Source organism: Ammospiza nelsoni, chromosome 27 (assembly GCF_027579445.1).
Source record: "Ammospiza nelsoni isolate bAmmNel1 chromosome 27, bAmmNel1.pri, whole genome shotgun sequence".
Classification (NCBI taxonomy): Eukaryota; Metazoa; Chordata; class Aves; order Passeriformes; family Passerellidae; genus Ammospiza; species Ammospiza nelsoni.
Genome location: NC_080659.1, coordinates 1,736,323 through 1,761,646, shown reverse-complemented (window position 1 = coordinate 1,761,646; position 25,324 = coordinate 1,736,323). Strand labels below are relative to the sequence as shown.

The 25,324-nt window shown below is 49.8% G+C and overlaps 1 protein-coding gene across 2 annotated transcripts; it reads left to right on the top strand.

Annotated features, from left to right (window-relative positions):
* Positions 1-5,553: 5,553 nt before the first annotated feature.
* On the top strand, positions 5,554-24,768 carry MBD3 (methyl-CpG binding domain protein 3). 2 transcript variants are annotated; one of them, XM_059489952.1, is made up of 8 exons: positions 5,554-5,654; positions 9,442-9,498; positions 11,583-11,742; positions 13,997-14,134; positions 18,488-18,578; positions 19,719-19,896; positions 21,591-21,788; positions 22,913-24,768. In XM_059489952.1, exons 1-7 carry the CDS (start codon positions 5,641-5,643, stop codon positions 21,781-21,783), a joined length of 831 nt encoding a protein of 276 aa, XP_059345935.1. In that variant the 5' UTR covers positions 5,554-5,640; the 3' UTR covers positions 21,784-21,788; positions 22,913-24,768. The 2 variants fall into 2 exon arrangements, with proteins under 2 accessions (XP_059345935.1, XP_059345936.1); XM_059489953.1 differs by lacking the exon at positions 9,442-9,498 and having other exon boundaries at positions 5,609-5,654.
* Positions 24,769-25,324: the final 556 nt, after the last annotated feature.

Below are 25,324 nucleotides of genomic sequence, written 5' to 3'. Positions count from 1 at the left end.
TTTGGGGGCTTGGGTTTTTTAGGATTTTCTGGGGGTGTGTGTCTTACCTTCTCAGTCCATATTCTTAAGACCAGGTTCCTGGTTTGGTTTTGGGTTACAGAATCATGGAATGATTTGGGTTTGGGTTGGGACACCTGACACCATCCCAGGCTGCTCCAAGCCCTGTCCAGCCTGGCCTTGGACACTTCCAGGGATCCAGGGGCAGCCACAGCTGCTCTGGGCACTGTGTTACATCTTCAGCTTCTTGGACTGTGTGTCCTAAGGCAGGTCTGCCACATGTTTGCCTCTTTTCCTGTGCAGGTTCCTCAGGAATCAACCACTGGCTGCTAGGATGCTGGGCTTGATGATTTATTTATATCAATTACAGCTCTTGAGCTACTCTTAGGGATGTGTTGATTTTAGGCTCATCATTCCTGGATCATTGTGGCCTCATGGACGCAGTTAACTTTTCACAGCCAATACTACAGAGTTTCATGGTAGCAGATTCCTAAAATGTAGTTTAAAGAAAGGATTTGGGGTTTTTAACATCAATTCATGGACCCCTTAAATGATCTATTTTTTAAGTTTTTCTGGCTTAATCTAGAGGCTTGAGGAAGGCAGGCTCCAAATCCTGGCTCTCTTTGTACCAGGATGAAAAACAGGGGTTCAGAGAGCTGCTCAGTTCTTAATTTGGGGTTTAAGTAGAAAAATAATCTATATTATCAATTAATAGATCTATTATTTGTGAACTTAAATCAGTGGTGAAACAACCCCTTAACACAAGCCTTCAGATGAGAGTTCTTAGCTGTTAGAAAACCCCTACACAACCCTTTAGATGAGAGTTTTTAGCTGTTAGAAAAAGGAAGAATGAGGATTATTTTGCTCTGGTCCCTGCCACTCAGCCACAGATGACTCAGACTCAGGGGCAAAAAGTTCATCCCTTTTCACAAAGACCAGAATTTACAAACAAACTTCCTCTGTGTGAGAACAGGGTCACTGTTTTCTCTCTGCTTAGTGCCCAATTTCATCTTGCTAGAATGTTTGGCTGTAATGCAAGGTTTGAATCTCTTTAGGGGAAAATCCCAGTTGTGGCTGTGCTGCCCATGTGTCACTGTCAGGGCTGTGTCACCCTCAGAGATGTTTCTGTGGGAAACTGGTGGAGAACCTGCCCAAACAGTGGCACTATGCAGGACACTTGGATTACTTAATTAACAGTAAAATTTCTTAGTGTTGCTTCACCATCATCATTATTAATTAATTTGGGGCAAAGAATATCATTTTCACATGTAAAAACTGCCTTTGCTGCTCTGCTGTGTCCACTAAGATGCAATCACAGAATCCTGGAATATCCTGAGTGGGAAGGGACCCACTGGGATCATCAGGGCAGCCCTGGCCCTGCACAGACACCCCAACAATCCCACCCTGAGCACCCCTGAGAGTGCTGTCCAAACACTCCTGGAGCTCTGGCAGCCTTGGGCAGCTTCCCTGGGATATGGAATCATGGGATAGTGGTGCTGATTCCTCAGGCTGTCCCATCCCTGCTCCAGCAGTGCTCCTGACTGACCTGCAGGAGATCAGAGCCTCCCCTTCACCTCAGGGTGCTGAGAGTGCAGCTTTGACAGCAGCAGCCTCTGCCTTACATAGGGGGCTGATACTGATCCATTTCCAGCCAAATTGTGCCTGGAAATTTGGGAAGTTCTTGGGAAGTGGATGTTCTGTCAGCCTGGCCTTGCACAGCAGCAGGATTGTAATCTCAGCTCTGGACAGCTCAGTCCCTGCCCTTACTTTCCCTGTGTGACACACCTGGGCAGGGTGGGTGTCACCTGCTGCTTCAGAAATTCCCTGGATTTGCCTTGTTCCATGGCATGGAGATCTTTGGGAAGGCTGGAGCTGGGGGTCTGTGGTGTCCATCCCCCTGAGAACCCCAGGGTCCCCGAGCTGGCAGTCAGTGGTGACAGTCACCTTTACACAGCCCCAGTGGCAGAGGTGTGCCCAGCAGGTGAGATGAGATACGGAAAGGAGAAAAACATATTTAAAATCCCAGCTGTGTGCACAGGCAGCTCTGCAAGGAGTGCACAGAGCTTGGATTTGTTTGGGGATTGTTCAGCTCCTTGTTGTTCGTGCACCACTTCCAGTGATGGATTTATTGCTAATTAACCCTAGAATTAGTGTGTAACTGGTTTAATTGCTATATTTCTTTTGCTACAAGAGCAAGAAACACACTCTTGAAAATACCTTCTGCATTCTTGGGCAAGTCTCTGTTAAAATTCAAATAATTACTGTTCAAGTGGCATGGGTGATCTTTCAAATTTTTAATATCCTAGCATTGCCTCTCTTCTAACAGTTAATTATTTTCATAAAGAGCTATGAACGCCACATATGTTAGGAACAAAATAAAAACAATGACCTGACAGAGGGGGAAAAAGCTCCCCCTCCCAAACCTGGAGAGGGCCCAGAGGTAGCTTTGGATTTAGAGCTGTGGGTTGATGATGTAAAGGGAGGCTTTGCATTCCTCCTGCCTCTTCCAAGTGTTTGCCCTTGTGGTGGTGCCCCCACTTCACTTCTCTCCTGGAATGTGCCAGTGGAGCTGGGACAGGGTTTTCTCATTCACTGCAGCCACCTGAGCACTGGGAGCCTGCCCAGCCCCTGTTGGTCTCTGCTCCTGGAGCAGTCTCTGCTGGGGCTCCTGGGTTGGGAATTCTGTGGCCAGCCCTGCTCTGGAATAATCTCAGCTGGCTCTGGGAATGCAGAGTAGGAAGCTTCAAACCAGGGATACCTGCAGAGTGAAATCAAGAGTTTTTCTGTCAGGATATCCTGCTGCTTCTTTCCATGTCTGACAACAACTGATTTTGGTGATTTTTGGGATCATCTGCTCATCCTGGGGCAACACAGAGTCTCTGGCAGCTGAATCCACTTTCAGCTGGTGCTTCTACCTGCAAATACCTCACCTGGCAGTGTTCCCAGAGGAACACTGGAATATCTTCCCTTCAGCTCAAGAGTTCATTTCTACTCAAACATTTCACGCAGTCCTAGGAGAGAGTAAATGTTTCCCTCCCCCAAACCGGTGCCAGCTGCCAGTGAAAACTAATTTTCCACCTCCTGATACCCTCAGCTCGAGGTCCAGAGGACGTGTGGGGATTCTCCCACAGACTGCCTGTGACACTCTTCCACATCCAAACAGCTCCACTTGCTCCCAGCTCTGCCAGTTCATTCTTAAAAAACATCACTGAAGGTTTCACCGTGCTTCAGTTTCCGTTTTGCACTCCAGAGCTCCACATCAGTACAAGTTTTTGGTTACAACAGTATACATTGAGCTGGATTTGAGGTTTGGGGTGTTTTTATTACAAAAAAAAAAAAAAAAAAAAACAAACAGGGAAGTGCATTGATGAAAAATAGTGTGGGTTTGATCAATAGTAAGAATTGGAAGTTTTCCATTTCTTTTGTGCAAGATTGAAGGAAATAAAAGCAATGGCAGAGCGAGATGAGACATTTCCTACCTGTGAGCCCAGAGGAGACAACACAAACCCCCACACCCGGTTCCTGGGGAGCCGGAATGCCTTCGGGGCAAAGCTCAGCATCGATCACATTAAAGACACCATCTCCACCCGCACGGATCTTAAACCTTTTTAAACAAAGTAAATGTAACCCAGCACCTAGGGGCGCACCGGGCTCTTGGGAATTGTTTCCCGTTTCTACTCCCGAGATGGACAATTTGCAGCCCGTTGTGGGGGTGTGGGCTTCCCTCGCATCCCTGATAAGTCTCACATCCTCCCTCATCTCCTGCTGCTTTTCAAACGAGGGAGTTTGAAACGAGTGAGTGAGCCCCGACTTGAAAAGAAAAAGGCAGCAAGCAATTCCCAACAACGTGATGTTTAATGATGGCTAGTGCTGGTTCCTGCCCTTGAGACAGACTGGGGATGAGAGGTGCTGTGGGAAGGGCCCTGGGGGTCCTGGTCAGTGCAAGTTGGATCTGAGTCACTGCTGGGTCCTGGCAGCCCCAAGGGCCACCCTGTGCTGGGGGCACCAGGCCCAGGGAGGGATCGTCCCACTCTGCTCTGCCCTGGGGCAGCCTCAGCTCCAGTGCTGGGGGCACTTTGGGCACCACGAGATCAGAAGGACCCAAAGCTGTTGGAGAGTGCCCAGAGGAGGGACACGGAGCTGGGGAAGGGCTGAGGAGCAGCTGAGGGCACTTGGCTCGTTCAGCTGCAGCCCAGGAGACTGAGGGGAGGCTCCTCGGGGGCTGCAGCTCCTCCCCAGGGCAGGCACAGGGGCAGGGGCTGAGCTCTGCTCTGGCACAGGGACGGGAGCCCAGCAAGGGCTGCAGCTGTGCCAGGCCTTGGCATGGAGCTCAGGGCAAGGTTCTGCCCCCCGAGGCTGCTGGGCACTGCCCAGGCTGCCCAGGGAATGGTGCCAAGGCTGCCAGAGCTGCAGGAGCTCCCAGGGCTGCTCAGGTGGGGGTGTTGGGGTGGCTGGGCAGGGCTGGACTCCATGATCCCTGAGGGTCCCTTCCAGCTCAGGATATTCCAGGATTCTAAGTTGCTGCCAGCTGGGGACTGGAGGAAGCGCTGGTTATTGACACAAATAGAGTTTGATGTCAGACCAGAGCGGTGGCCAGACAGAATGGACACACTGCTGTGGACACCCCTGCTGTAGCGTCCAACACTGATCCCTTCCAACTGCTGCTCCAAGCAGGATTCGTAACAAAAAGCTAATACATCATTCATTAAAGGAAAATTGATTTCTCTGACTTGCTTTGGGAAGGAGGCTGCCTTGTGGTGTTTCTCAGCATGTGGATACTGGAATGCAATGGCAGGAACACAGCAGCTGGGATTCAGGTGCTGGCTGGTGTCTCATTCCCAAAGCTGGGGTTCCCAGGTGGCCGTTCCTCGGCAGACACCTCTCCTGGCAGTACCACAGCCGGGAATTTGCCACTGTAGCTGCAGTAGGTGTTGGTTTACACGCTTTCCTGAAAAACTTTTCATTGCTTTGTCTTCACTCCAGTTCCTCGTGTGCAGATTTCGCCCCTTTTTTATGTTTTTTGTTGTTGTTGTTGGGTTTTATTGAGCGGTATTTTTTAGTATACTTCAGTTGCACGGCACGAACCCCGAGCCCCCCCGGGGGCAGCCCCAGGGCAGGGGGCCGGTTCTCCCCGGGGGTCCGGGCGGGTCCGCAGCCCGGGGCGCGGGGCGGGGCCGGGGGTCGCAGGGCCGCCAGTGCGGCCGGGGCGGGCGCGGGGGAAGATGCCCAAAGCGGCGCTGCCGGGACACCGGGGGGGCCCGCGGCGCTCGGCGCTGGGGTAAGGCCGGCACCGTGCGGGTTCGCCGGGGGAGCGGGGCTGGCACGGGGGGGGCACCACGCGGGGGCGGCGGGGGGAGGGACTATATGCGGGCGGAGGGATCCGGGCGCGGCGGGCGGTGGGAGGCGGCTCGGTGGGTGGAAGGGGCGGGCGGAGGGAGCGGCGCGCACCGGACGGCGGGAGCGGGGCCAGGGCCGGGACCGGCACCGGGAGCGCAGCGGGAGCGGGACGAGCCGGGCCGCGGCGCCGCCTCCCGGGGGCAGCGGGAGCGCGGAAGGGCCGGCGGCGGCAGGAGAGCGCGGCGGCCGGGAGGAGCCGGCGGGAGGCGGCCGGAGCCAGGCGGGAGCGGGCCGGGAGGAGCCGCCATGGAGCGGAAGAGGTGGGAGCGCTCGGCGGGGCCGCCCCGGGCGCGGGGGGCCGGGCCGGTGCCGCAGCCACAGGTGGAGGGGAAGGGAGCGGGGAGCCGGCCCGGGGCGGCCGCGGGGGGCCGGGGATGCTCGGCCCCCCTCAGGGATCGGGGAGCGCCGTGAGGAGCCCCCGCGTCCCCTCAGAGCGGCTCCTGCCCCGCAGGCACTCCGGGTTCTTTATTCTCGAAGGACCAGCGCGGGGGGTGCTCCTCCTTCCCCGGGGCTCGCTCCGCTGCCCTCTGGGTGCGCTCGGGGATTGCGGGGAGGGAGCCCGGGCTGCTCGCGGTGCTGCCCCCGGGGCGGGTCGGGATGCGCCTTGCCGGGAGTGTGGCTGCGGGGGGAGCACACGGCCCGGGAGCTGGAGGGGTGCTATTTATAGCCCTGCATGGCTCATACGGCTGTAGGAGGCCATATGGATCCTCCCCGCACCCACGAGGCACCCGCGGGCTGAGGTGTGAAACTCGGGTCCAGCGGGAGCTGCGAACGCAGCAGGAGCTGTCCCTGTGTCCTCACCTGGCCCTGCCTGTCGGGAAAATCCAAACCCTCAACTTCTGCCTCTGACACAGGATCCTCACAGCACGGTTTGGGTTGGGAGGGACCTTGAAGCCCATCTCATCCCACCCTGACATGAGCAAGGACACATTCCACTGGACCCGGTGGCTCCCAGCCCCGTCCAACCTGCCCTTGAACACTTCCAAGGATGGGACAGACACAGCTTTAGCTCCAGGTTTAATTTTTAGAATCAGGTTATGGTTGTGAGAAAAGGGGACTGAACCAGAAAGTGCCATCCATCCTCGAGAACGTGAAGCGGCTTCAGCTGCTGCAGCTCGGAGGCTGAGGGCAGGATGAGACCACCAGCAGCAGCTGAAAGCTTCAGAGATTCTGTTTGTTTGTCCTAGAACTTGTTTGTTTAGTTGCAGTGTTGGAGATAAACATTAAAAAAGGGGGAAGAGAGGATAAGCAGTATATTTTTATTCCAAAATTTCTATGGGTTTTCCCTTTGTATCAATTTGGACAGAGATCAAAGGTAGAATAGAGCTTTGTTGCGCTAATTTTTGGTTTCTGTTGCATTTTGCATTACCTCAGAGTGGCAAATGCAGGTGTGGCAGTTCAGTAATACCTGTGGGACTTCTGCCTGTTGTTTACCTGGGTAATTGTTCTGTCCAGCTCCCAGGCACGCACAGATGCAGGGAGGGTTTGTGGAAAACCCCCTGTGAGATGTGTGTGAGCCAGTCTCTGGCTGGAAATTCCATCTTCCTCCAGGTCCTGAGTGCCTGGACAGGTTTTTACAGCCAGTCCTCGAACCTCATCCTTAGGAGAGTTTCTGGCTGAGAGGGTGGGACTTGTGAGCAGGAGAAGTGCAGGGATGGAGGATTTCAGGAAGAAAATTGTGTCAGGGATTTTGTCAAAGTGGCAGGTTGTCTTTGAGAGAGTTCTGGCTCCCTTCAAACTCGGGGTTCTCACATGGGGGAAGGAGAATTTAGTGCTGCTTTGTGGGGCTTTTTTTCTGCAGAGTGTTTTTCTCCTGAAGGTTTGATGGCCAAGTGTCAGAAATTTGGGATTGCTGCTCGTCTCTGCCTCAGGATGTTGACATCACTGTGCTGGGAAACTTCACACTCTTGTGTGAAACTTATTTTGTTGAGAATTCCTTACCTTTGCAGCACAAATGTAAGAAGTTGGAAGGGAATGTTTTTAACACTCCTCCAAAGATATTTTGATCAGTACAGTCTTTTCCAAAAAAAATTGTGGAGCAAAATGCTTTCACTGAGTCTGTCCTTTGCTTTTCCTCTGTTGCTCGGGTTTGCCTGCAGGGAAGCTCATAATTTCTCATATGAGAAGGAAACAGCCTCAAGTTGCACCAGGGGACTTTTAGGTTGGGTATTAGAGAGATTTTTTTTCATGGAAAGGGTTATAAAGGATTAGAACAGGCTGCCCGGGGCAATGGTGGCGTCATCATCCCTAGAAATATTCAAAAAACATGTGGATGTGACACTTGGGGACATGGTTTAATGGTGAACGTGTGGTGGTGCTGGGGTGATGGTTGGATCTGATGATCTTAAAGGTCTTTTCCATCCTTAATTCCACGACTCCTGAATTGAGCCCTGCAAAATCATCTGGTTGTAATTTTGTTTGTCCCGGTGTTACGGAGCTGCCATTTGGGCTCCCCTTTAGGGATGTGATGCTTCTGGAAATTTGGGGAGATTTTGTGTCTCCAAGTGCTTTGTTTGGAGTTTTTGGGGGGGTTATTTTTGGTATGGTTGGAGTCCAAGTTGCTGAACGAAGACCCCCCTGTTGTCCTGCAGGGAAGGGGACATCATCCCTTGGGACAGCCCCACGGGGATGGGGACAGGTCAGGTCCCCGGGGCTGCTCCCTGGGGTGGGGCTGTGGCTGTGTAGGGCTGTGGGGTGCTCTGTGGCACATGGAGGTGTCACCCTCTGGCTTGGTGTGGTTTTCATGGCCGTGCCAGCCCATGCCAGGGTGGCCCAGCTGAGTGTGGGACCCGGGGCAGGGGTGACTGGGGGTGCTGTGACAGAGGTGCTGGCACTGGTGGTTGTGCGGTGTTCTGGGGTCCCCATCTCCCTGTGAGGGTATCTCCTGCAGCCCTCCAGGAGCCCCCGCTACCGGGATTTGCCTGGAGCAGAGCTGGGGAGAGGAGTGAGCACGATGGAAAGCAAGAAGGAGAATCATTTTGTGTTCTTCCCTTGCCCCTCCAGCGGGGACCCGAGGCTCTGAGTGTCTGCTTTCAGTGCCCCGTTTTCCTGGGCTGTCCCTGCCTCCATTCCTTCCAGAGGCAGGCGGTGGCTGGCTTTGCTCAGGGTTTGGTTTTTTTCTTTTTTTTTGCCTTTTGTCCCTCGCTTCCCAAGTTGTGCAGATCCTGTGCGGGCTAAATGGGAGAGCGGAGGGGTGGAGACTCAGATGAGGGAGGGAGGAGGGGAGAGGGCCTGGGCAGCCGCTCTCTCCTTAAGGATATAAGGCAGGAAACAAAGGCTGAGCTGCACATGGAGAGCAGGGACACCTGGCCCTTCAATGGGCTGCCCCGAACGGGCTCAATCTGCCCGCAAAAGTCTGGGAATGAGAGCCGGGGGTGCTCGGGGTGGCTCCGGCAGCCAGGTCTGTTTTGTTAGCGAGAACCAGGCGGCCCAAGCGAATAAAGCCCCGGAGCTGGTGATGGACGAGCGTGAAAAATCCTTTGCAAGTTGTAAACTCCTTTGCAGCTCGGCCTTTCACACGGGGAGCTGTGGCACAGCCTAATTCGGGAGCTCAGGATCAATCCGGGCTCTCAGCGTCGCTGCCTGGGGGTGTTACAGAGCAGAGGTTGGGCTTTGCAGCTTTCTACCAAAATGTCTCGTTTCTGGGCCTCTTTGTGCAAAACCAGGAGTGCAGGAGGGGCAGAAGGAGGGAAATTCTGTATTTTGTGACATTTTAAGTCACTTTAACATTGCTCAGAGTTCTGTGGTGCCGGGGGAGTTTCTGTGTGTCCTGATGTGCATCAGGGATCCCGCTCGAGTTTTGGGTTCCTGTGGCTCCCCCACACCTCTGACCCTCCCAGGTGTGTGTAGGTGCCCCAATGTCCTGCATGGTCCTGCCAGAGGGTCCCCAGGAGCTCCAGGGCACCCCATCCCTTCCTGTCTCAGTTCCCTGTCACCTTTTGCTCATAGCTTTGCTCCCTGCTCTGCTGTTGTCCCAGGGAGCCTGGGGGTGATCCTGCCTTTTGCAAGACCTAATCAGAATAAAAGTTTTTCTTCTGAACATTTCAGTGCTTTTCCTTTGGGCCAAGCTTCCCCAGGAAGAGACAGGACTCTCAGTCATTTCAGGTGGGTTTTTTGAGACTCTGAGCAGCTTTTGAGTTCTTCCTTGCAAAATGACCACAGCACATACTAAACACACAGAGATGAAGGGCTCTGTTCACTTAAAATCCTGTCTTCGACTGTACTGACTGTTCTGGAAGTTACTCTGCACTTTAATGCATTATTTTTAAACCTGCTAAGACACTAAACCCTAAATTAGAGCAGCAGATCTTGGAAGAGGAAGCCGTGCCATGTTCTTCATGTAGCAGGAGTTTTTCTTCCTGGCTTCACTGGCAGCAACAGCCCTGCCCTAAAGCTGCTGAGTTGGTTATTCCTCTCTCTGGATTGAGGCAAATAACTCCCTTTAGAGTTTGAAAAAGTTAATTCATGAATTTGGGGCTGGACACAGCCTCTGTTGCTTGGTCCTGCTCTGTGTTGTGTCCTGGCCCAAGTGCAGCTCCACAGGGAGCTGGTCCAGCTGAGGAATAACCAGTGGGGAGTGTTTCCTCCTCCTCCCCTGGCCTCCAAAGATGGATTATTTTCCTCAGCTGGTTCATTTGTGTGAGCAGTGGTGGTGGCAGGGAGGAGATCCAGGCAGGATAAGCAGCTTGGGAGCAGTTGGAGCCAGGAGCTTCCTCAGCAGATGCTGTGTGGGATCACCACAACCTTTCAGACTTAATTCCTTCCAGAGACTTTTTCTGATTTCGGTTTTACTGTAATTTATATTAAATTTATCTCAGTTTTTGGAGACCTTTTAATACTTGGGTACTTTCTGGGTTTGTTTTTTTTTTTTTTTTATCTATTTTTTTCACGCACAGCCTGACTTAACCTAATTGCTTTGTCACTGTCCTGTACCAGAAATTCTCTGCTCATGCTGGCTTTCCCCTAATAAAGCTTCAGGGCAGGAGACAATATGTGAACACTGACTTTTCCTTTTGCTTTGTTTTGTTGTTGTTAAGACCTTGGTAAGGCTATCAGTATCTCACCAGTGTGAGATAAGGGGGTAACTGGCATTTTTGGTCTTAAAATGCCTTCCAGCCCATTAACCTGTGATAGTGGGATGGGTATACAGGGAATAACTCCTGGGTGTGAACTAGGACTGAATATGCAAGTTGCAAAGTGGAGAAAACCAGAAGTGAAAGTTATTGATAGAATAAAGAGGTGTTGTTTTGCTGCTCAGTGAGAAGGTGAAAAATACTTGGTGCTATCGTCTTTACAGTCCCACACTGCAGCCATAACACAGTGGCTTATTTTTGCTTTATGAATAAAAAAATAGCTTATGTTGGATTATTAAAAAAAAAAGAAATCCCCCAAAAAAACAAAACAAAAAAATCCCAACAACAACCAGAAAAAAAATAAAACAAAAAACCCAAACAAACAAATAAAAACCAAACCAAAAGAACCTCCTCAAAAAACAAACTAAAACAAAAAATACAACAAAACCCCAAAGAAAACATCAGTAAGAATTTGGAATAATTTATGCCTGCTCTCCAGGTTGAGTCTTTGTAGAAACCCAGGTGTTACAGAAGAGTCTCTCTTCCCTTTTGCCATTAATGGAAAGTTTTACAAGGTTTTGAAATTTATCTTTGCATCTCTTTGGATTCTTTATTTTGCAGCTTGTCAGTAGTTAACTTCTGGTTTTCTCTTTTTCTGAAGTCTTCAGGATGCTGCAAAAGACATAGAATCAAACCTGAATGTGCTGTTCAAGGGGCAGGGAGAGCAGACAAGGAGCATTTTTGGTGCTGGTCAAATGCAAGAGTCCTGAGAGAAGAAATTATACTTGAAAATGTGCATTTACTATGAGAGACAGCTGAATGAAAAGTGCATCTGTGCTGAGATCTCCCTTGATGGTTATTGTGTGCATTATGCTACATTTGTTTATCTGATCTGAATCTTCCTCTTGACATACCAAACCATTTTAACTTAATTTGTGCGTTCCACATGAGAAGCAGTCAATATGAAAACATTTCAAAGCTGAATGTGAGCTTCATCCTGCAAAGTCCAGCATGTGTTTGTGAGCATGGCAATAGAAGCCCTCCCTGCTGAGGTGCAGAGGAGGTGCAGGGGGACGGGGTGTCCCTGGGGGTGGACACCTGGTGTGTTTCTTGCAGCCCCAGTGGGAAGAAGTTCCGCAGCAAGCCGCAGCTGGCACGCTACCTGGGCAGCTCCATGGACCTGGGCACCTTCGACTTCCGCACGGGCAAGATGCTGATGAACAAAATGAACAAGAACAGGCAGAGGATGCGCTACGACTGCTCCAACCAGGCCAAAGTAAGAGAGTGAGAGGCTCTGCTGCTCCCCCTCCCTGCTGAGGAGCTGCCAGAGCAGCCTGGGAGAGAAGGGAGAATGCAGCAGTTCAGAGCTGGAGTGTGAATTGGAGCTGTGTCAGAACAGCTCTGCTGGTGGGGGTTGGACAAGTGCTGCTCCCGGGGGGTTGGTGCTGGGGAGGAGAGTTGTGGCACTGCTCAGTGTTCTGTGGAGGAGGGCAGGGAAGAGACTGTCACCTTCCTCAGTTCCCAGCACAAGGCAGGCATTGCCCTGTGGGAATGAGTGCAGAGGAGCCCCTCTGCTCTGGGAGAGCTGGGTGTACTCACCTGGACAGGAGAAGGCTCCAGGGACACCTCAGAGCCCCTTTTGGGGCCTGAAGGGGCTCCAGGAGAGCTGCAGAGGGACTGGGGACAAGGCCTGCAGGGACAGGACACAGGGAATGGCTCCCACTGAAAAAGTGAAACTTAGATGGGAAAAAAATCCCATTTAGATGGGAAAAAAATCGTATTTAGATGGAATATTGGGCAGGAATTGCTCCCTGGCAGGAGAAGAGAGGACTCCAGGGAGAGCTCAGAACCCCTTGAGGGCACTAAAGGGGCTCCAGGAGAGGGACTGGGGACAAGGCCTGCAGGGACAGGACACAGGGAATGGCTCCCACTGCCACAGGGCAGGGCTGGGTGGGAGATTGGGAATCAGAATTGTGGAATCCATCCCTGGAATGGATTTCCCAGAGCAGCTGGGACTGCCCCTGGATCCCTGGCAGTGCCCAAGGCCAGGCTGGGCAGGGCTGGGAGCACCTGGGACCGTGGGAGGTGTCCCTGCCATGGCAGGGCTGGCACTGAATGGGCTTTAACATCCCCTCCAATCTAAACCATTCCAGGATTCTGTGATCCCTCTCCCTGCAGTGTGAGCTCACCTCCTCCAGCACAATCTGCTCCAGAGCCCCACATTCCTGGAGCTGTGCAGCAGCTCTGCCCTGCCCTTGCCTTTGCAGAGGAGAGGAGGGGTTTGGGTCCACAGGGATGAGGAGATGCTGCAGGAGAGATCAGCTCTGTGCTGCTGCCCCAGCTTTGGCACTGATGGAAGGGGAGGTGGCATTTGGGGCAAAAAGCCTGAGAGGGAAAAGAACTGTGAGGCCTATTTGCAGAACAAAATAAAAGGTTCTCTAGCTGTTAATTCAGGTTGTTGAGGTGTCAGGGTGGCAGTGTCAGGCTCCCTGTCTGGATTGATTGTCCCAACTCATTCCTCAGGATCTTCATCAGATGCTAAAATCCTTCCCAGAACCCAGCAGCTGCTGTGTATGCACCTAAACACTGAATGTGGAAAAGGCACAATGCTCATTTCTGAAATACATCAGCCAGTCAAGGATCATCTTCACGAGAGTGCTGGGAACATTTCTTACAGTCCCGGTGCTGCAGGGATATTTTGAGACCTGCCTTGAGGCAGAGAGCAGCAGCTCACACACCTCTCAGGCTAAAAATTCTGCCCAAAACTCTCAATAAATGTACAAATGTTATCACTGTCTTCTGCAAGGATTAGCACCCAGATGGTTCAGAATTATATTTGTCCTGAATACATCTTTTCTACATCTCATGAATAAATCTGTGAGGCAGACACAGTGTTTGCATCCCTGAGAACAAAGCGTGTCCTAGAGCCATTCCAAGAGTTGTGTGTTGGATTTTGGGAATGAGGAGCAGCCTTCCTGTGCTTCCCCTAACAGAAAATGCAGTCCTGTAGTGCAAAATTGATTATGAGCTGCATTTAAAAGCTGAGCTTTGTTCAGAACCAAAGGTAAAAAAAAGGGATTCAGCTTTCAGTGGTGTTGGTTAATTGGTCACAACTTGATTTAGAAGGAATTGTTTGGAGTAGTTTCTGGATTCAGAAATCAGCCTCTAAATCCCTGCTTGTAATTTTTTTATTTATTACAAATATTGTGTTGTAACCCTCTCTTTTAGTGATTACACATGGTTTGTTCTGACTCCTAAAGTCATTAAAAATGGGAGTAAAACTGATGTGTGTGAGCTCACATGGGAGGAGGCTGCTATGCTAAACAGAATGAGTGGAAAACTTTGATAGGTCTAAGGCAAGATTTGAATTTAGTTATGTATTTTTAGCAACCTAACTTGTATAACTTGAGATTAGACAAGATTTGAAGCCCAGGAATTGTTCCCTGCTGCACTTCTTTGTGGCTGTAGTAGCATTTTAGCAATCTGAAAACATTTTTGTGGCTTTTTCCTTTTCTTTTTGTGTGAAACAGGGCAAGCCTGATTTGAACACAGCCCTGCCTGTGAGACAGACTGCCTCTATCTTCAAACAGCCTGTCACCAAGATCACAAACCACCCCAGCAACAAGGTGAAGAGTGACCCCCAGAAAGCTGTGGATCAGCCCAGGCAGGTAAGGGCTGAGGAACTCCTGGATTTCCTACTGGGAGGATCCCAAAATAATCTGCTTTAATTTTGTGATGCTGAACAAATGCTCCCTGGTAATTCCTGATCTCTGGCACTTCAGAATTCAGAAAAATCTGATCTTTCAGAAGCAGAGGCTTGCAGTGCTCCCAGCTCTTCAAATCAGAACAAATCCCATTCCCAATTTCTAGTTATGGACTCTGCACACTGGGATTTACAAACTGCAGCCTTTGGTTGTATCCCAATTCTGTTGTAGCTGAATTTCCTTCATGCTGAAATTAAGTATTATCTACAAAATTATTCAGACATTGTAGCCACTTCAGAGGACACTTGGGTTTAGAATCACTGTCAAATGTTGCAGTTGTGTAAGAATTCCATGTTCCATTAAATCCTTGTTCCTGCAGGGATCACATCCACTGTGGTGTTTGTTGCAGTGCAGGGGACTGTACATTAGTAGGAGTAAACTCTGCCAGTATAAGATCATAAATTCACTTAGAATCTTATTGTTAATACAAAATCAAAATGTTTTTCTTACCATAATGTGTATTAGCAAGCAAGAGAGCACACCAAATTTAAAGGAAAGGATGCTCAGGACAAGGGAAGGTAAAATAAGCTGTACCTGTTGGAGCACTGAAAACCTTTTCTGAAAACTTCAAAAAACACTTTTTGAAGGCAGATTTTAAGAATTTAATAAACCCAGTTCAACTTAGAACTAGAACCTCCAGATGTGAGATAGAACTTATCTGAAATGGGTGGTTTTTTGGTGGTTGGGGTGGGTTTTTTGTTTTTTTAAGCAGGTTGGCAGGGTCTCACCATGGTTTTTTGGGGAAGCAGATCCTGTATGTTCACAGTGTTGTTGCTACTCCTGCAGCTTTTATAGTTAAGGCAATAAAAAAGAACACTAAAGATAAAATACCCTCTCCCAGCTCTGAGCTGGATTTGTGTTCCTCTTTAAGATATTTTACTGGATTGCAGAATATTTTGACTTTTTCTCAGCAGACTCCAGATGTTTCTGCAAAATTTGAAATCAGAGCCAAGTCCCATCATACACTGGCTTAAAAATCCCAGAATTCTTGGGGGCTGGAAGGGATCTTAAAGATGATCCCATTCTACCCTCCCACCATGGGGTAGGGACACCTTGCACTATCCCAGGTTGGTCCAAACCCCATCCAGCCTGGTTTTGGACAATTCCAGGACTGGGACAGCCACAGCTTTTCTGAGTAACAAAAAAAAAAAAAAAAAAAAAAACAAAAAAACCCCCAAAAAACAAAAAAAAAAAAGAAAAAAAAAAAAAAAAACCAAAACAAACAAACAAACAAAAAAATAAACAAAAAACACCACCCAAAACCACAAACACAACCAAAAAAGCAAAACCAAAAACAAACAAACAAAAAAAAATCACCTATTTGAAGGGCTAGGGAATATCCAGCCTGTGTTTGGGCTGTGACTGCCTCATTCCCCTTTTTGGAAAAGTCATGTGGGGTCAGTTGAACTTGGATTTTGACAGGCAGGAGAAGGGGGTGGGATATGCATGGACTGCTTGTGGTGAATTCTTCATTTCTCAAAACCTTGATAAAAATGTGGGTTTTTGCAAGTTGTGCATTGCTGTCCTCCTGATACCTCTCCTGCACCAGGTACAGAGTTAAAGGTGTGTCAGGGTGATGTATTTGAATTTCTGCCACACCACACATTCAGCTTTTAAAACCTGGGGAGAGCCCGTGACTCAAAATCTGGTAAAGGAGAGACATGGGGGAAAGGACCAAACAGAAGGAAGAAAATAATACTTTACCTTGAATTCAGCTCTTGCATTTCTTACCTTTCTGTGGGATATGTTGGAGAGAAATAGGGTGCTGACAAGGCTGGTCTCACACTGTGGGCTTGCACCTGCAGCTCAGAGCAGTGAAAGTTCCAGGCCCTGGAAGACAAGAGAGTTTTCCAAGGCAGCAAACTGGGAGAGAGGAATTGTGGGGCTGTGTTGGAGCCCTGGCTGCTGGGAATTTCAGACTTCTGTGCTGCCAGGCACTGACCCCCAAGAGAACACTGCATTGACCTGAGGCTGTGGAGAAGCTTCCAGAATGGAATGATAGAGCTGGGATTGTGGGTGTGGAGTTGAATAGAATGTGAAGTGATATCGACAGGGTAGAGAACTTAGAGTGAAGGTTTTAGAATAAAACAATATATATAAAGCAAGGTGGAGGTTTTAGGGAGCAGAGGCTGGTCCTTCTCCTTTCCTTCCTTCTCCTTTCCTTCCTTTCTCCTTTCCTTCCTTCTCCTTCCTTCTCCTTCTCCTCTTCTCCTTCTCCTTCTCCTTCTCCTTCTCTCTTCTTCTCCTTCTTCTCCTTCTTCTCCTTCTTCTCCTTCTCTTCCTTCTCTCCCTTCTCCTTCTCCTTCTCCTTCTCCTTCTCCTTCCTTCTCCTTCTCCTTCTCCTTCTCCTTCTTCTCCTTCTCCTTCTCCTTCCTTCTCCTTCTCCTTCTCCTTCTCCTTCTTCTCCTTCTCCTTCTCCTTCTCCTTCTCCTTCTCCTTCTCCTCCTCTCTCCTTCTCCTTCTCCTTCTCCTTCTCCTTCTCCTTCTCCTTCTCCTTCTCCTTCTCCTTCTCCTTCTCCTTCTCCTTCTCCTTCTCCTTCTCCTTCTCCTTCTCCTTCTCCTTCTCCTTCTCCTTCTCCTTCTCCTTCTCCTTCTCCTTCTCCTTCTCCTTCTCCTTCTCCTTCTCCTTCTCCTTCTCCTTCTCCTTCTCCTTCTCCTTCTCCTTCTCCTTCTCCTTCTCCTTCTCCTTCTCCTTCTCCTTCTCCTTCTCCTTCTCCTTCTCCTTCTCCTTCTCCTTCTCCTTCTCCTTCTCCTTCTCCTTCTCCTTCTCCTTCTCCTTCTCCTTCTCCTTCTCCTTCTCCTTCTCCTTCTCCTTCTCCTTCTCCTTCTCCTTCTCCTTCTCCTTCTCCTTCTCCTTCTCCTTCTCCTTCTCCTTCTCCTTCTCCTTCTCCTTCTCCTTCTCCTTCTCCTTCTCCTTCTCCTTCTCCTTCTCCTTCTCCTTCTCCTTCTCCTTCTCCTTCTCCTTCTCCTTCTCCTTCTCCTTCTCCTTCTCCTTCTCCTTCTCCTTCTCCTTCTCCTTCTCCTTCTCCTTCTCCTTCTCCTTCTCCTTCTCCTTCTCCTTCTCCTTCTCCTTCTCCTTCTCCTTCTCCTTCTCCTTCTCCTTCTCCTTTCTCCTTCTCCTTCTCCTTCTCCTTCTCCTTCTCCTTCTCCTTCTCCTTCTCCTTCTCCTTCTCCTTCTCTTCTCCTTCTCCTTCTCCTTCTCCTTCTCCTTCTCCTTCTCCTTCTCCTTCTCTCCTTCTCCTTCTCCTTCTCCTTCTCCTTCTCCTTCTCCTTCTCCTTCTCCTTCTCCTTCTCCTTCTCCTTTCTCTTTCCTTTCCTTTCCTTTCCTTTCCTTTCCTTTCCTTTCCTTTCCTTTCCTTTCCTTTCCTTTCCTTTCCTTTCCTTTCCTTTCCTTTCCTTTCCCTTTCCTTTTCCTTTCCTTTCCTTTCCTTTCCTTTCCTTTCCTTTCCTCTCCTTTCCTTTCCTTTCCTTTCCTTTCCTTTCCTTTCCTTTCCTTTCCTTTCCTTTCCTTTCCTCTCCTCTCCTCTCCTCTCCTCTCCTCTCCTCTCTCCTCTCCTCTCCTCTCCTCTCCTCTCCTCTCCTCTCCTCTCCTCTCCTCTCCTCTCCTCTCCTCTCCTCTCCTCTCCTCTCCTCTCCTCTCCTCTCCTCTCCTCTCCTCTCCTCTCCTCTCCTCTCCTCTCCTCTCCTCTCCTCTCCTCTCCTCTCCTCTCCTCTCCTCTCCTCTCTTCTCCTTCTCCTTCTCCTCTCCTCTCCTCCTTCCTCTCCATGGCTTTGGGTGGTTTTGTGTAATTGGATATAAAAGTCCACATTATGAGCCATGGGTTGGTTGTTTATTGGGTAAAAAGTAAAAATAATTTAGGTGTCATTTCTTAATTGGATAGTTCATCCTTAAAAGGATAAACTGTCTTGTAGAGAGAGATGGGGCTCCATTTTTAGTTTGTTGGAGTGAAGTGCTGTAGAACTCAGGGTTGGTGAGACTGTAACATAGATTAGAGCTAATAAATATCTGAGTGACAACAAGAAATGCCATCTCACACATTAATCCCAGCCCTGGCAAAAAGAAGTTAAGGCTTGACAGGGCTGATTGGCAGTGAGGATTGTTGCTGCTGTTGGAGGTGGCAGATCCATCCCTTCTGTGGTAAATCCACATTAAATGTCCTCAGCCCTGCTGTTCCCTGTCTGCACAGGAAGCAGGGATTGTGTGGAGCTGTCAGTTCCACTCCTGGTTGTACCAATAACCTCCTGCTTTGTCTGCAGCTCTTCTGGGAGAAGAAGTTGAGTGGCCTGAATGCCTTTGACATTGCAGAGGAGCTGGTGAAGACAATGGACCTTCCCAAGGGGCTGCAAGGTAACCACAGGGTGCCCTTCACTCAGGGCTGGCATCTGGCACCTGGCAGGGGCAGTGGAGGTGCTGGGGGTGACCTCCTGTTCCCAGGGCCTGGCAGGGCTGTGCCCATTCCTGCTGCAGCAGGGGCTGGGCTGCTGCCTGGGCTTCCCAGTGCCCTTTGTTCTGAGGGCACACTGAAGCAAAGCCTCTCTGCCTTTTGGAGATTCATTTTCCAGAAGCAGCAGAGCATCCCAGATTGGTGCTTGGGTTTGGGTTGGGAGGGACCTCAAAGCCCATCCAGTGCCAGCCCTGCCATGGCCGGGACACCTTCACTGTCCTAGGCTGCTCCCAGCCCTGTCCAGCCTGGCCTTGGGCACTGCCAGGGATCCAGGGGCAGCCCCAGCTGCTCTGGGAAATCCATTCCAGGGATGGATTCCCCAATTCCTGATTCCCAATCTCCCACCCAGCCCTGCCCTGTGGCAGTGGGAGCCATTCCCTGTGTCCTGTCCCTGCAGGCCTTGTCCCCAGTCCCTCTGCAGCTCTCCTGGAGCCCCTTCAGGCCCCAAAAGGGGCTCTGAGGTGTCCCTGGAGCCTTCTCCTGTCCAGGTGAGCAGGCCCAGCTGTGCCAGGCTGGCTCAGAGCAGAGGGGCTCCAGCCCTGGCAGCATCTCCGTGGCTCCTCTGGCCTGGCTGCAGCAGCCCCACGTCCTCCTGCTGCTGTTGCCCAGGGCTGGGGCAGCTCTGCAGGTGGGGTCTGACCTGAGCCCAGGGGCAGAGGGGCAGAATCCCCCCCTGCCCTGCTGCCCACGCTGGGGCTCAGCCCAGCACAGGGGGGGCTCTGAGGTGTCCCTGGAGCCTTCTCCTGTCCAGGTGAGCACCCCCAGCTCTCTGAGCTTTGTTCAAGCAGAATGGAAACCTCTCCTTTCCCAGTTTGGTGATTTTTATTATCTTTTTGGTTCTAACAAAGAGGAACTGCTCCAAGTTTCAATACCCTCAGAGAGCTGCAGAGGTGCTGTTAGAGTCATTTAGCTCTGAGATTTATGTCATGTGAGCTTTCCAACTGACAGCCTGTGCTTTGCCATTAAAATTTCATTCCCATTGTCCTGATTTCCTGCTCCCTGCCTGGGGCAGTGCTGCTCATGGATTTCCCTCCCCCTTGCAGGGGTTGGCCCTGGCTGCACAGATGAGACTCTGCTCTCTGCCATCGCCAGTGCCCTGCACACCAGCACCATGCCCATCACTGGGCAGCTCTCTGCAGCTGTGGAGAAGAACCCTGGGGTCTGGCTCAACACCTCCCAGCCTCTCTGCAAAGCCTTCATGGTGACTGATGAAGATATCAGGTAGGAGCTGGAAATAGCACTTGCTGTTCTGGAATGAGGTTCCTTGTGCTCAAACAGTGCTTTGCTGTTCTTTCTGAGTGTCTGATGGAACACTGTGCCTTGGGAATTCACTGGAATGGCTCTGGAGCAAGAGAGGAGACAAAAGTAGTTACATGAAGCTCTGTCATGTGCTTAAATCCCCACTGTTTTTTATTTTGGCCATGCTCAGTTACTCTGCAGTTTCAGGCTCATGTTTGTTTTTCATGTCAAGTTTCCTTTTATTACAAAAGTGAGCTGGGAGAGCCTCAACTGAGGCACCTCTGAGCAGAGATGGCATTGGAGAAATCCTGTACAGGAGGATTGCATTCTCTTCGCCTTCCTCTGTGTCAGTAGATGAATTAAATAAAATTTCTGGATTGACCAAACCCAAGCCATGCCTGCTGTGGTGACAGGGAACAAGGTGCAGAGGTGGCATTGGAGAAATCCTGTATGTGGGATTGAATTCACCTTCCTCTGTGTCTGTAAATGAATTAAATAAAATTTGAACAAGGTGCAGAGATGGCATTGGAGAAATCCTGTACAGAGGGATTGGATTCTCTTCACCTTCCTCTGGGTCAGTAGATGAATTAAATAAAATTTCTGGATTGACCATGCCCAAGTCATGCCTGCTGACAGGGAACAAGGTGCAGAGATGGCATTGGAGAAATCCTGTACAGAGGGATTGGAGTCTCTTCACCTTCCTCTGTGTCTGTAAATGAACTAAATAAAATTTCTGGATTGACCAAACCCAAGTCATGCCTGCTGTGGTGACAGGGAACAAGGTGCAGAGGTGGCATTGGAGAAATCCTGTATAGTGATTTGGGAGGTGGCATTGGAGAAATCCTGTATGTGGGATTGAAGTCTCTTCACCTTCCTCTGTGTCTGTAAATGAATTAAATAAAATTTCTGGATTGACCAAACCCAAGCCATGCCTGCTGACAGGGAACAAGGATGCAGCTGATTCTGCTATAGGTTGCTGTAGTAATTAAATATTGTTAAATCAGGATTGGTCAAATTCAGCTTTAAGCTTTTAATGGAGAACTGACTATACCAAAGGCCTGCAGCTTGCAATTTGCATTCATTAAGTGTTTAAAGGCAGTCCTTGCTTTGACTGCTTGATAAATCTTTTGGAATTGCAGGATGATTTTTCTGGGCTTGATTGAGACATAAATGGCCAGGAAAAACAGTCTGTTTGTAACTTTGATGTCCTGTGGCTGAGCTGAAATAGGAGCCCCATGAGCCACTGCTTGTTGATCACTTCTTTGCTGTGCTTTGACTTCTTAGGGTTGGGACTCAAAAGGAAAATGAGCAGAAGGAAATGGCCTGAAACTTAATTTTTTCCAGTCACATTTTTGAAAGTCTGTGCAGGGTAGGCTGACTTTAGATATTAGTAGCAGGAATTAAAAATCAGCATTAGGCTAAAAAAAATTTGGCTGCTAGGTTAGCCAAACTTCAGCCAGAAATCAACAGGTCCAGGACACATAATATAAATACTGAAGGAATTTTTAAAGTGTTTTTCATCTTCACTCAGAGTACAATGCCGGGTGGGGTTTTTTTTTGTTATACAATGGAGTTCTTGGTTTTTCCAGTCCATGCTTTGATGTTGGAGGGATTGGGAACTCTTCCCTTGACAGGGGCAGCCTGAGGCTGATGTTGGGTGTCCCTGTGTTGGGCAGGAAGCAGGAGGAGCTGGTGCAGCAGGTGAGGAAGAGGCTGGAGGAGGCCCTGATGGCTGACATGCTGGCCCACGTGGAGGAGATTGCCAGGGATGGGGAGCCTCCCTCGGAGAAAGAAGGAGCAGAGGAGGAAGGAGAAGAAGAGGAGGAGGAGGAGGAGCAGGACCATGACCAGGAGATGGAAAATGTATAGTCCAGGTGGGTGATTGTGCTGTGTCTCACCTTAAACACTGGGGACAGAAAGGTTTTCAGAAGGAACCTTAAACATTGATGAATTTTCACTTTTTGGCCTGGGCTTTGAAAGGTGTGGGGGCCTTGGATCAGGAATGGGGGAGGTGGGAGTGAGACCCCACCTGCAGAGCTGCCCCAGCCCTGGGCAACAGCAGCAGGAGGACGTGGGGCTGCTGCAGCCAGGCCAGAGGAGCCACGGAGATGCTGCCAGGGCTGGAGCCCCTCTGCTCTGAGCCAGCCTGGCACAGCTGGGCCTGCTCACCTGGACAGGAGAAGGCTCCAGGGACACCTCAGAGCCCCTTTTGGGGCCTGAAGGGGCTCCAGGAGAGCTGCAGAGGGACTGGGGACAAGGCCTGCAGGGACAGGACACAGGGAATGGCTCCCACTGCCACAGGGCAGGGCTGGGTGGGAGACTGGGAATCAGGAATTGTGGAATCCATCCCTGGAATGGATTTCCCAGAGCAGCTGGGGCTGCCCCTGGATCCCTGGCAGTGCCCAGGGCCAGGCTGGGCATTGGGGCTGGGGAGCACCAGGAGGGACTGAGGGAGCTGGGGGGGCTCAGCCTGGAGAAAAGGAGGCTCAGGGTTCAGCCCCAGTTGTGTCTCAGCCTGTCTCCATAGGAAAGGTTCTCCAGCCCTAAGATCAACTTAGTGGCCTCCTCTGGAGCCTCTGAGACAAGAATCAAGAATGTGGTGGGGGAAAAAAGGAACTTTTTAGGACAAATAGCTGAGGAGCTCCTTTGAAGGGAGTGAGGATTTCAGGTGGGAGGAAGATTGATTTTGTTTAGCAATCCTTGAAGCTTGAGGATTGATTATAATGTGCAATCTGCTTGGCCTTTGGGAGATCCCATCTTTTATCTGGGCTCTTTTTTCCCATTTTCCCCTATCAGCAGCAGTAGCTGTATTTGGACAGTGAATACCTTGAATTCCTTTCTGCTCTAGAGGTCTGGCAGGAGCCAGAACAAACTGACTGCTGTAGGTGAAACCCAGGAGATAAAGACATGAATGTGTTAAGACAGTGGGATTTCTCCTTTTAAGAAAAGCTACAAAAATTCTTTTTGAGTTACAAGGTCTTTGTTTTTCCTCTTTCAGGGAGTTCCATCTAAGAATTCCCAGTATAAACCCATTCAGCAGGGTCAGCACAAGCATTCACAGAGCCAAGAGTGCACCATCAGTGCAACTGTACCCCAGAGCCTTTGGATGGACTTCAGGAGACGTGCAAGCTGATGGTTCATTCACTGCAGGGGAGTTCTGCAGATGGAACTTGACTAAACTCTACTCCCCTTCCTTTTTCTACAGGGATAGGGTGATTGGGAATGCAAAAGTGGGAGGGGATAAAGAATATCACATGGTGGGAGGGAAAATCCTAGAACTGAATTTGCTGGCTCTTTTTTTGGGGTTTTTTTGGTTTTTTTTTTTTTTTTTTTTTGGTATTACTTTTTGTGGGTCAGTGCTGGGTGATACATTTTTAAGCTTTTCTATCAAAGTACTTTTAATGACCCACAGAAACAATTTTCTCCCTAACCCAAGGGAGGGAGATGCTGTTTCACTCCTTGGCTACTCTGCTGTGGGCTACCTGTTTGTACCTGACTGTAGGGAGGTCATTTCATGTTGTGAATGGTTCATTCCATGTGTGAGTTGCTGTTTCCTGACAAGACCACATTGGTCTTGCAAGTGTTTGGAAGTGCAGTCTCAGAGCTGAGCTGCCAGTGCCTCTCCCACCTGGGCTGGGGTGAGGAGGGGAAGCTGCACTCGAGGACTTGGGCTGCCAGCTCTGGGCATTTGGCTATTTGGTTATTCCACACCACAGTTTGGATCCAAGCTCTGTGTGTCCAGACATTTGCCTCCAAGACTCTGTTCACAATATACCCAACCTGAGGTATATTTTACTTTGGTTTGAGTCCAGTCAGAAGGACTTTCTCAACTGGGGATGGAAGGATGACTCATTTCTGACTGATAATGAGGAAAACTTCCTCCTTTTTCTCTTCTGGTGCCAAGAACCTGCCCTCTGTTCCTCAGTGTGGAGGGAAGGGGATCCATTCCAACAGGTGTGGCCACACACCTGCTTTTGTGTGCAGTAATGTTCTGACCTCTTTAAAAACAAAAAAAAAGTAAAAGGTTGATTTTTCTATAATTGATATCTAAAAAAAAGGAATTTAAAGCTTTTTATTAAGTACTGAATCTTTCTTACTTGCATGTGCAGTGAGGTGACCAGCATTTTGTGTCAACAATTGGACTGATGTGAAACCTGCCTTAATGTGTTTCTAAATATTGGGCTTCACCATGGGTACCTTGATTGATCCCTCAGTCTCTTCCAGTACATCTTTGAGCATTTTGGGGTAACTTGTGGCTAAAAATGGATTTCTCTGGGAAGGGAGACAAGGAGAGGGGAGGAAGATGAGAGCTGATAGCTTGGGGAATGTGTTGACTGGGTTGCAGAATTATTTTAGTCTTAGGGTATCCATTGCATAACCGTGCGTGGACGTCTCTGCTGAGAGAACACTACAGGGTGGTGCATTAAATAGTGTGCCACCAACCAATTGTATGAGTTGTTGGTATCCCAAAACTTGGGGAAGAAAGTAGCTCCCAGAGCCTTTATTGTGTGAGAAAGATTAGCAGGGACAGCCAGGGGCCAGGGAATTGCCTTTGGGAGTAGTGCAGCTTAGTGATCCCTGAAAAATATCCCATGCCAAAGTGATTGATACTTTATTCACTCTTTTCTTAAAGGTCTGCAAACACAAAATTGGTTGATATTGCTCATTTGAGTACTGCTAGGAGACTGAATTGTACTTTGCTGATGCTGTGCCAGGTGCTGCTTTGGGGAGCTTTACCTGGCACTGCAGCCAGCCACCATTATTTTCCTTTCTGAACAGTCTGTTACAGTTACTGCTCTGTAAATCTGTCCTCTTGTAAGTCATGGTGTTGAATTAAATGTTTCTCACAAAGAAGAGGTTCCTCTCGTCTGCCTCAAGCCCTACCTGGAGTTTTGTGCTCTGCCCTTTCCCTTGCTCCCAGTGGAGATGCTCTGGGGGTTCAGTTGGGGGCTCCAGTCTGAGATTTGGTTCTGGACATCTGGAGCCTGGCAGAGGGGAACATGAAGGGAAGTCTGTGGAAAGCAATTCAATCTTCTGCAGAATCCTCTCCTGTGTCCCCAGCAAGGGAGAGGCTGCCAGGGTGTTCCATCTCTTGGGCAGGTTGGTAACAGAGTCACAGAATTAAGGTGGGGAAAGATATTTTAGATAATCAAGTCCAACCATCAGCCCAGCACCACCACATTCACCACTAAACCCTGTCCCCAAGTGTCACATCCACTCTGCTTCTGAACACTCCAGTGGCTCCACCACTGCCTTGGGCAGCCTGTGCCAGGGCTGGACAGCCCTTTCTGTGGGGAAAAAACCAAAAAATATATCCCTAATATCCAATCTAAACCTTCCTGGCTCAAGCTGAGTCTGTTCCCATGTGGCCCTTTGAATCTCAACTCCAGCAGTTCATATCCCACCCCAG